Genomic DNA, 11,688 nt, shown 5'->3' on the forward strand with positions numbered 1-11,688 from the left:
AATTATACTGGCAACTATGTCTATATAGGTACTCTGGCCCGAGCTCCCAGTTCCTGAATATTGAGATCAAAGATGTATATATGGGAAAGTAGTAGAGCTTGGAGGTTTGCTAGAGAACAGTATAGCATTTTCTATAGATAGCTTTACAGAAACACAGCCAACATTCAGCATTTTAAAAGCAGCTGAGGCTGGCCACGGTGGCTCATGCTTATAATCCTAGCACTTTGGGAGGCTGAGGTGGGCGGATTGTCTGAGCTTAGAAGATTGAGACCAGCCTGGGCAACATGGTGAAACTTCATCTCTACTAAAATACAAAAAATTAGCTGGGCGTGGTGGTGTGTGCCTGTAGTCCCGGCTACTCAGGAGGCTGAGTCATGAGAATTGCTTGAACCCAGGAGGCGGAGGTTGCAGTGAACCAAGATCACACCACTGCACTCCAGCCTCCAGCCTGGGCAACAGAGTGAGACTCGGTCTCCAGAAAAAAAAAACAAAAAACAAAAAAAAACAAGCAGCTGAGTTCTTTTTTTTTTCTTTAGAGAAAAAAGGAAACATATACATACAAACTATATATACACATATATATACACTTAGTTCAAAAAGTGATCTGAAGAAGTCATTTCTTAAAATTTTTGACATTTCAAGATGTTTACCTTCTCTGTTGGGATGTCCATATTTTAATAACTGTCCTTCAGTTTTAAAGCAAAGGATGGCCAGGCTCAGTAGCTCACACCTGTAATCCCAGCACTTTGAGAGGCTGAGGTGGGAGGACCACTGGAGGCCAGGAGTTTGAGACCAGCCTGGGCCATATAGTAAGACCTTGTCTCTACTAAAATTAAAAATTAGCCTGACATGATGACGCACACCTGTAGTAGCTACCCAGGAGGCTGAGGTGAAAGGATTGCTTGAGCCCAGGAGGTTGAGACTGCAGTGAGCTAGGATCGATTGTGCCACTGCACTCCAGCCTGGATGACAGAGCAAGACCCTGTCTCTAAAAATAATAAAAATAAAGTGAAAGGTGATGAATGCAAAGCAAGATGATTACCAGGGTCAGATCCAGACCAAGGCAGTGTCTTGCACATATATGGATATTCAAGCGCTGGCTACCTTCTGGGTGTCATCTCGATGAATTTCTCCCAGTTGATTGAGCACCAGCTTTGAGCAAAGCACATGTTGTTAAACTAAAAAGTGTCAGACAAGATCCTTGCTCTTTTGAGTTTCTGGTTTAGTTCTCTCCAAGTAAATGTGGTAAAGGACCAGTTTGTTATTTTCTTGTTTTGTTTTAATTTCCAGTTTATCTTGAGCCAGTGCTTTTACAAATACAATAAAAATGAATTATAGGAAAATTAAATCTAAAAGATATATAAAATAAGCCCCAATTTTTAAATTATTGAATTTAACAGTTATAAACATACTTTGTCCAACTGCTGTAAAAATTTCTAAGCTCTTATTCTCACAGATTAGAAATGCTTATTTCTTCATGGGCCAGTAATAGTGTTTATGGATCAGCATTAATCTATGGACCACACTGTGAGTCACAACTGGTCTTTTTGCAAGGGGACAGTACCACTCCCTTACACTTAGGCTAAGCTTCTGCGGAATACACACCACACTGCTGCCCACACATAGCCACTCTTTCTCCTCCTTCAGCCTGGAATATCTTTTCTCCCCCATCTCCTGCTATTGAAATGCCCCCCCGCCAAGTCCTTTAAGATGTATTTTAAATGCCACCTTTTTCATCAAATCTTCATGCCCTCCCACCAGTACCACTAACAGCAGCTGGGTTTGAGCTTTCCCTCCTATTTTCTGAGTAGTCTGCCTCATATAATCTAAGGCAGGAAGTGCTATGGTAAAGGGGTTTGGGCTCTGCAAGCAAAGAAACCAAGATTCAAGCCCCAGATTAAGTGGGTGACCTTGAACAAATTCTTAACGGTTTCCTCATCTGTAAACTGGGGATGATCATGATACCTATTCCTAAGGGCTGTTTAAGTTTTCAGTGAGACAATCCATGAGAAGCATCTTACATAGTCACTGGGGCATACGTGGTGAGCACTCCACTAATGTAACTGCTGTTGGTATGTCTTCCTGACTTGTCCTCTCTCCCACCTTCTTCCTTACCTTTAGCTCACCGGATTGAGCACAGGGTTACTATCCCCTGTGGAAAGTGGCACAGTACCTTGCTCAATAAATAGAAGTTTAAGTGCTTGTGCCAATTAAGTGATACAAATAAGCAGTGAAATAGAATCAGAGAAAGAGATGACTCATAGTTGGAGAGGTGAGGGAAGTTAATGGAGACGGTAGGATTTAAGCTGAACACTGATGTAGGGGTCAGCATTCTGACCCTGATTGATGGCAGGCCCCGACACGTGCCCACAGGCAGGGAACACTGGTTGGCTGGAGTGGAGACTGCACCAGAGCATTGGGAAGCAGAGCAGGAAAGGCAGCCTGGGGTCAGGCTGTAAAGGGCCTTCAAGGCTTCATGGGGTGTAGGGCTTTATCCTTTGAGCATGTAGGAGCCCTGGAGTCTGGGTTGCTACAAGGGGTAAATTTGAGATTGGGAAAACTGGAGTCCAGGGACCCAAAGAGAATACTGGAAAACTGATGAAATCTTGTTACCTAAACCAGCATTTCCTAAACTCTTCCTCTGAATATGAATGATCCTCCTGGTGTTGCTTAATGTTTGCTGGTTGTGGGGTGGGGGTGTATGGTTTCTCCCACTAAGAAAATGAGTGGAGAATTATGATATCTCAGGCTTCCCCTATGGAGATGACCATGTATCCTGACTTGACAGTCCTCTACTTTAAAAGTCTGTTTAGAACTTTGTTAAATTAGTGTTTCCCAAATTTAATTGAACACTGACCCCCTTTTTTTTTTCATGAAATGTCTGTAAATATCTTACAAAACACAGTTTAAGAAACTGTGCCCTAAACAATTCTAAACCAAGAGTATTGTAACGAAAGAACAAGTCAAGTTTGGCTCTTTCTCAGTGCTTAGCTGATCCTAGGACACTGTCATCAGGCAGTTGCCAGATAAGAACCATGTTGTTTCACACTGTGTGGTGTTGAATCTTCTGAGCATGGATCTTGCAGGACATCAGCAGTTGTTTACATTCAGAATGCCAGGTTTCTGTTCCATCACGTCCGTCTCTTCTGTTCATTGTGAGCATCTCCACAAACATCCTCTGTTGCCTGCACCCAACACATGGTGATTCCCAACCTTCGTGGAAGTGCAGCCCTGTATTTATTCTCCTTCTCTATCCTCAAAAGATGTGTTACGTAGGATGTTATATATGTAAAAGAAGGTGAATTGAAATAAGGTGTTTTTTTTTAAAACAACAGCCCTTGAAAAATTTCGGAGCATCCTTGACAAACAAAACCAGGGTTGGGATTCATCGAGCTACGTGGTCATACCATCTTTCCCCCTCATTTTTACTCAGTTAAAATTGTTAGTCGTGTGGAATAAAATTATCTTGCTGGGCTATTTATGCCTGAATCAACATAAATCTTGCATACTTTCAGAAAGTAATTCAGTTTCAAATCTTGATAGTACTAGTTATTCACTTGTTTAATAAATTTTAATTTATTAAACTGTCAGCTAACTGTTACAAAGCAGGATGAGCTGATGATGGGATGATTGCCACTTAAAAGTTTTTAGCAATTTGTGATAAATGATGCTTTTTTCAAAGATAAGTATGGAGTGGATCTATGTAGAGGGCTTAGAACCTGGCACATAGTAAAGCATACGTAAAGTGTATTCTGCCATTGTTGTTGTTACTGAACATTGGGGTGAGGTCCTGCCTGATTGTTATTTCCCAGTCTTAAAGATAATTCATACTCCACTTATCTCAATTGTTGGACATTGTTCATTGAAATTGCAGGCTAGACATTTTTAATTGAAATTGCAGGAGCATTTCACCTAAAGAAAAACTCCATGCAGAATTGGAATTCATTACATTCCTGAGTGGTTGATGGAAATCATTTTGACCATAATAAATGATTAAAATGAAACATTAAAAGTAGATTTACATAATATCCAGCTTCTTAATTTATATAATTATTTTACTAGACCTCTAATTTAGGATACAAGGCTTTAAAATAATTTTGGATGGTTATACTCTAGTAAATTAAAGCCTTTCATATGTTTCCCATATTATAGAAAAACATGTAGGTTTATATATGTTACCTTTGATTTGAAAGTGCTTGTTGTAATGTTCTAATGCTTTTCAGAAGTCCAAATCTTTAAACAACTGATGTTTTCTGCTTCACCTCCCGCAGCTTACTGAAACAAATGCAGGTATCAAGTGCTTGGACTCCATGTGCTGTTTCCCGGAAGGAGAAGCAGCGTGTGCATCTGTTGGAAGAATGCTGGAACGAGTTATAGGAAGATGTAGTCCGACCCACATCAGCAGGTGTGAAATCTCTCTAAGTAGCCTTTGCTGCAGATGAGTATCCTATCTGGAACAGGATGAACCTGCCGCTCTAGATACCTAATAAATCAGCAGCTGGTTTTACCAACTGAAGCAGGAAGTCTGCTATTTATTAGCACTCTTTGGTGGTAGATTTCACTTTGTGGCTTTGGGGTAAGGGCTTTTTCACTCACAAAGGAAGAGAAAGCACCTTTGAAGAGACTTCATCTAATGAACAAAAAATTTTGTTTCATAATCTTTCTAAAATGTGCTCAGTAGGAGTGTGTTTATGGTACTCTTTTATGGTTTGTATAACTTTCTTTTTTAAATTATACATATACTATTTCCTTTTTATTTTTTTAAAATTTTTTTGCTTTTTGTCTTTACAAAATAATCTCAACATAACAGTGAAGTCAAAGGCTTTCCTTTTCTTACTCTGTATGTATATTTTCCAGTTGGTTATTTGAGGCTTTGAGGTATTTATAAACACAAAAGGCTGTATTTCTGCTCCCCTACCTCTTCTTATGTCTGTAATGAAGTTTTGAAATGAGTCATGATTTTTAAGTTTCTTTTGCTTGGTATTTATTGTCTAATTAAAAGTGTATGAGTTAGAACAGGCTTTTTAAATTATGGAGTAAAAGAATCTTAGCATTTTTGTCCCCTCCTAAATCTGTTTCTTGAATGAGATTTATCACCATGCCTGCTGTTGTGCACCATAACAAAAAAAAACCACCTTTTGGTAAACACCATTTAAAATTCATTTAAACTTGCAATGGATTTATTTATTCATACATTTCCCCAAGAGTTATATCACTATTTAGAGGATGTTAGGGGGTAGGAAGAGCTTTTTCCACACTTGGTGTTCTTTAGGTGAATGATACCATATTCTCAAAATCAGGGCAGCAGTACACGGTATGCATGGAGGTACAAATGGGCAGGGAGAGATGTTGGTTCCCATTGTCCCAAATGTGCTACATGAATATTAGCACTTTCTACATGTGCCAGGGCTTGGAAAAGGTTGGAAATTACCCCAGGAACAGGTTATAAAGAGTGAAGAAGGCACTACTCCTATCTACTGGAAAAAGGATTTTTTATTATTTGGTTAGCTTTGTGTTTTAAAAAAATGATGAGTATGATATCATTCATCTGTTATAAAATTCAGGTAACTTTTACTGGTGAACTTGTTAGTTCTCACTTTAGCTTTAGCTTAGCCATGCCTTTATGATACAATTGAATTTATAAATAGCATTCTTATGTTAACATAATGTCTGTGGTTTCAATCCCCGTTTATTCTGACTTGATTATAACATGTGATCTGAAATATTTCCATAATGCTGTGATACCATTTTGTAGTAATTTCATTCCACGTAGAAGGATGAGCACTTAAACTCTGGGACTTTGTTATGATTTACATAATTGTATTATAAAATGTGGCTCTGACATGTACCTAGGCCAGCAAATTTCCCAAAGTTCCAAAAGAGCTTGATTTATAATACTATTTTACCTAATAACATAGCTTCATTGCACAGAATCAAGATAGGAGTTAGACTAAGATACAATAGAACCTCTACAGAATTTTTTCAACTTCTCCTTCAATGGAAATTTCTCTTTAATGACAATATACGTTTTTGTTAATGATTTTTTTAAAATCATTAGAATTAATTTTAAATGAGCCCCAGATTTTTTCTGCTATATACATATATCCATTTTCTTGATATCGATTATGGTAATATGCCCCCATTATTCTTTACATAGCCATTTTGATGCAGCATTACCTCTTTTGAACCTGCCCCAGGAGTTATTGAATTTACTTTGACATGTTCTCTTAAAGGTAGCTATTATCATCTATCCTTCTTTTCACTTAAAATTGTGCCATATTGTTTTTTTCTGAATTTTTTTATTCTCCTAATAAAATGTTTAACTTAGTAATTAATATCATATTAGACTATAAATGCCCTTCCAGTTTTCTCCAACATCACAGGTTATATTATTGGTTACTATTATTTTCTTACCCTTTTTCTCATGTGAATAATCTAGAAGGTCTTTTCAGACCTGTTCATTCTTTTCTAGGGGATAAAGTCATATAATAACACCAAGCTACCTGGTGCTTTTCAAGGGCTATGTGAAAATTGCCATAGATGCATCAATATTGTATTTAAACTTTCAAAGTCATTTTAATACATAGAGTTCTGTTTTTGTTTACATATAATTGTATTTGTGAAATGTGTTGGGCATTTCCATTGTGACTTTAGAGCAGCATCTATTCTATGTTTCTATTTCATGTCTAATTTAAGAGGTAGGGCAAGTCTGAGACTGCCATTCCAAGATGTAGAAGCCGTTAGCTGTGTGTTCCATTGGCATAGTAAAGTCAAGAGTAATGGGCATCACTTGAGAAATGCCACCAGTGTTTTTATATGACAGATTTCTTTGGTGATTACATTTGTACCATCCAGGCACAAAAATTCGACTTACATTTTGTTAATTGATGTTGTCAATGAAGTATCCCATATTGCAAGCTCAGTTTCAAAGAGAGCATCATGGTGCTATATAAAGGATATGCCATGTTGCACCCTAAAGAGCTGGATTTTAGCAATAAAAGATTTTCTGTTCGTGTATTACTAACAGTTAAGCTACTGTATCCTCATCAAAACTATCTTCTAAATAGAAAGTAATATGTAGTTCAAGTGTTTAATGTTCTGTCAAAAATTATATTTAACATATGAATGCACATGTGTGCTTTGAAAAAAAATTTAAAATGAAGGAGACTTTACCTAATAAGATTATTCTGTGTAAGCAATGTGGAAGGAAGGAAAACTAACATAAAGTACTGGCAGTTTGGAACTGGACATCTGACTCCGGGTAATCGGAGTGTTGATAGCTGTTATCGTTAAAAGTTATAGTTAAAAGCATACTTGTCCCCTGTAAACACTTACTCTTTAAGAAATTTTCATCTTCTCATTTTATTCATTTATTCTGCAAATACTGGGTGCCCAATATACGTCAGACACAGTTCTAGATGCTAGGGAGACAGTAGTGAACAAGTCCTTCCCTAACCTAAGGTAGATACTGTTCCAGCTTTTCTAGAAACTAGTCGAATTAAAGTTGAGCTACATACAAACTTAGCATCTCTGGGAAAGAGAAAATATGTGACAAAGGTGAATTGGGGCCTTTTTTAATGCTCATCTCTTCCTGTAACATCTCTGTTTAGGGAAGGTGGGAACCCTGGAAAAAGTTACATAAAATGTATTTATTGTTAAATGTGTTTAGTCTCATAAGAAAAGCAATCTTTCACTTGGTAATCCTAATACTGTCCTTGAACTAGGTTAGTCTGTTTTAAGCATGGCAGGCTACTTTTGGTCTTGAGTTATTTTAGCTTAAATTAACTCAAGCTAATTTAAGTTTACAGCTGCACATAAAGTATTATGTAATGACTTGCTTTAGGGCCTTATCATTCAAACACCAGTTAACTTTTCCAGACCAGTAGAGGATCGTTTGTTCTTATTAAGTGAAAACGCTAGTGACCTACAGGTATCTTTGATGCCTTTTGAATACATCATTCACTACATTCAAGCTAATTATGCTGAAGTCTTTAGAATAGGATTTATAGCTGAAATGAAATGATCAATCATAGGAACATACTACTGTTTCACTCCAAAGCCTTTGGTAAGTGGGATTTGGGTTTGTTTTTGTAAACTGAACTTTTCAGTAAAACAATGTGCATAACTCTTAATAACATACTTCTTATTGAATTGTTAACACTTTAAAAGCAGCTCATGCTTTACTACATATAGAAACTGTTTTAATGCTAATGAATGTTTGAATTTTGGCTAATATTTTTATATGATGACTAGAGCATTATTTTTCCCAAGTTTTTATATAATATAAATAGAAAGTTTGGGCATTCGATACTAGTATGAAGAACCTCTCTTTAGTATTTAAATGAATCAATCAGTGATTGCATTTGGGTCCTAAGTTTTAGAGTAAATTTTTTCTCAATTAAAACATAGGTCCTGGTGAGCCAAACTTTTCTCTTATTGTTACTTTAGATCATGGAGTGCATCGGATCCTTTCTATACCAACGACAGGAGCATCTTGACTCTCTCCACAATGGACTCATCTACTTGTTAAAGGGGCAGTAGTACTTTGTGGGAGCCAGTTCACCTCCTTTCCTAAAATTCAGTGTGATCACCCTGTTAATGGCCACACTAGCTCTGAAATTAATGTCCGAAATCTTTGTAGTAGTTCATACCCACTCAGAGTTATAATGGCAAACAAACAGAAAGCATTAGTACAAGCCCCTCCCAACACCCTTAATTTGAATCTGAACATGTTAAAATTTGAGAATAAGGAGACATTTTTCATCTCTTTGTCTGGTTTGTCCCTTGTGCTTATGGGACTCCTAATGGCATTTCAGTCTGTTGCTGAGGCCATTATATTTTAATATAAATGTAGAAAAAAGAGATAAATCTTAGTAAAGAGTATTTTTTAGTATTAGCTTGATTATTGACTCTTCTATTTAAATCTGCTTCTGTAAATTATGCTGAAAGTTTGCCTTGAGAACTCTATTTTTTTATTAGAGTTATATTTAAAGCTTTTCTTAATGTGAATACTGAGGAATTTTGGTCCCTCAGTGACCTGTGTTGTTAATTCATTAATGCATTCTGAGTTCACAGAGCAAATTAGGAGAATCATTTCCAACCATTATTTACTGCAGTATGGGGAGTAAAATTTATACCAATTCCTCTAACTGTACTGTAACACAGCCTGTAAAGTTAGCCATATAAATGCAAGGGTATATCATATATACAAATCAGGAATCAGGTCCGTTCACCGAACTTCAAATTGATGTTTACTAATATTTTTGTGACAGAGTATGAAGACCCTATAGTGGGTAAATTAGATACTATTAGCATATTATTAATTTAATGTCTTTATCATTGGATCTTTTGCATGCTTTAATCTGGTTAACATATTTAAATTTGCTTTTTTTCTCTTTACCTGAAGGCTCTGTGTATAGTATTTCATGACATCGTTGTACAGTTTAACTATATCAATAAAAAGTTTGGACAGTATTTAAATATTGCAAATATGTTTAATTATACAAATCAGAATAGTATGGGTAATTAAATGAATACAAAAAGAAGAGCCTCTTTCTGCAGCCAACTTAGACTTGCTCTTCCCTTTCTATAAGCTAGATTTTAGAATAAAGGGTTTCAGTTAATAATCTTATTTTCAGGTTATGTCATCTAAGTTATAGCAAACTACCACAATACAGTGAGTTCTGCCAGTGTCCCAGTACAAGGCATATTTCAGGTGTGGCTATGGAATGTAAAAATGCTCAACTTGTATCAGGTAATGTTAGCAATAAATTAAATGCTAAGAATGATTAATCGGGTACATGTTACTGTAATTAACTCATTGCACTTCAAAACCTAACTTCCATCCTGAATTTATCAAGTAGTTCAGTATTGTCATTTGTTTTTGTTTTATTGAAAAGTAATGTTGTCTTAAGATTTAGAAGTGATTATTAGCTTGAGAACTATTACCCAGCTCTAAGCAAATAATGATTGTATACATGTTGAGAAAATGGTTAAATGCGGTTTTACCAAGTTTTCCCTTGAAAATGTAATTCCTTTATGGAGATTTATTGTGCAGCCCTAAGCTTCCTTCCCATTTCATGAATATAAGGCTTCTAGAATTGGACTGGCAGGGGAAAGAATGGTAGAGACAGAAATTAAGACTTTATCTTTGTTTGCTTGTAAACTATTATTTTCTTGCTAATGTAACATTTGTCTGTTCCAGTGATGTAAGGATATTAAGTTATTAAGCTAAATATTAATTTTCAAAAATAGTCCTTCTTTAACTTAGATATTCCATAGCTAGATTTAGGAAGATCTGTTATTCTGGAGGTACTAAAAGAATAATACAGCATACAATGTTTGCATTCACGAATTCATGTTCCAGAAGAGGAAATAATGAAGATATACTCAGCAGAGTACTATAGTGGAGGATATGGAAATTTGCTCATAAAATCTCTTATAAAATGTGCATATAACAAAATGACATCCAGTAGGCCTGCATTACATTTACATGACCGTGTTTATTTGCCATCAAATAAACTGAGTACTGACACCAGACAGACTCCAAAGTCATAAAATAGCCTATGACCAACTGCAGCAAGACAGGAGGTCAGCTCGCCTATAATGGTGCTTAAAGTGTGATTGATGTAATTTTCTGTACTCACCGTTTGAAGTTAGTTAAGGAGAACTTTATTTTTTTAAAAAAAGTAAATGGCATCCACTAGTGTGCTCATCCTGAACTGTTACTCCAAATCCACTCCGTTTTTAAAGCAAAATAATCTTGTGATTTTTAAGAAAAGAGTTTTCTATTTATTTAAGAAAGTAACAATGCAGTCTACAAGCTTTCAGTAGTTTTCTAGTGCTGTATTCATCCTGTAAAACTCTTACTTCGTAACCAGTAATCACAAGGAAAGTGTCCCCGTTGCATATTTCTTTAAAATTCTTTGGAAAGTATGATGCTGATAATTAACTTACCCTTATCTGCCAAAACCAGAGCAAAATGCTAAATATGTTATTGCTAATCAGTGGTCTCAAATCGATTTGCCTCCCTTTGCCTCGTCTGAGGGCTGTAAGCCTGAAGATAGTGGCAAGCACCAAGTCAGTTTCCAAAATTGCCCCTCAGCTGCTTTAAGTGACTCAGCACCCTGCCTCAGCTTCAGCAGGCGTAGGCTCACCCTGGGCGGAGCAAAGTATGGGCCAGGGAGAACTACAGCTACGAAGACCTGCTGTCGAGTTGAGAAAAGGGGAGAATTTATGGTCTGAATTTTCTAACTGTCCTCTTTCTTGGGTCTAAAGCTCATAATATACAAAGGCTTCCAGACCTGAGCCACACCCAGGCCCTATCCTGAACAGGAGACTAAACAGAGGCAAATCAACCTTAGGAAATACTTGCATTCTGCCCTACGATTAGTACCAGGACTGAGGTCATTTCTACTGGAAAAGATAAGATTGTGAGATTGAACTTCTCTGATCGCTTGAGACTCCTAATAGGCAGGAGTCAAGGCCACTAGAAAATTGACAGTTAAGAGCCAAAAGAAGTTTTTTTTTTAAATATGCTACTCTGAAAATCTCGTGAAGGCTGTAGGAAAAGGGAGAATCTTCCATGTTGGTGTTTTTTCCTGTAAAGATCAGTTTGGGGTATGATATAAGCAGGTATTAATAAAAATAACACACCAAAGAGTTATGTAAAACATGTTTTATTAATTT

At 36.5% G+C, this 11,688-nt stretch overlaps 1 protein-coding gene across 8 annotated transcripts in view; it reads left to right on the forward strand.

Moving 5' to 3' along the window:
• The window catches only part of ATP11B (ATPase phospholipid transporting 11B (putative)), a 125,232-nt gene extending 115,758 nt beyond the window's left edge, over positions 1-9,474 (forward strand). For 7 of the 8 annotated variants that reach the window (XR_010155398.1, XM_003310129.7, XM_016942344.4 and 4 more), the window contains 2 exons: positions 4,272-4,405; positions 8,449-9,474. Coding sequence is in view for 6 of the 8 variants with exons in the window: in XM_003310129.7 (XP_003310177.3) it covers positions 4,272-4,405; positions 8,449-8,530 (216 nt within the window). In the remaining 2 variants the exon portion in view is untranslated. Of the gene's footprint in view, positions 1-4,271; positions 4,517-8,448 lie in introns of those variants that run through there. The other variant, XM_016942345.3, reaches the window with a different exon arrangement.
• The last annotated feature ends 2,214 nt before the right edge of the window (positions 9,475-11,688 follow it).

The sequence above is a fragment of the Pan troglodytes genome, chromosome 2 (assembly GCF_028858775.2).
Source record: "Pan troglodytes isolate AG18354 chromosome 2, NHGRI_mPanTro3-v2.0_pri, whole genome shotgun sequence".
NCBI lineage: Eukaryota > Metazoa > Chordata > Mammalia > Primates > Hominidae > Pan > Pan troglodytes.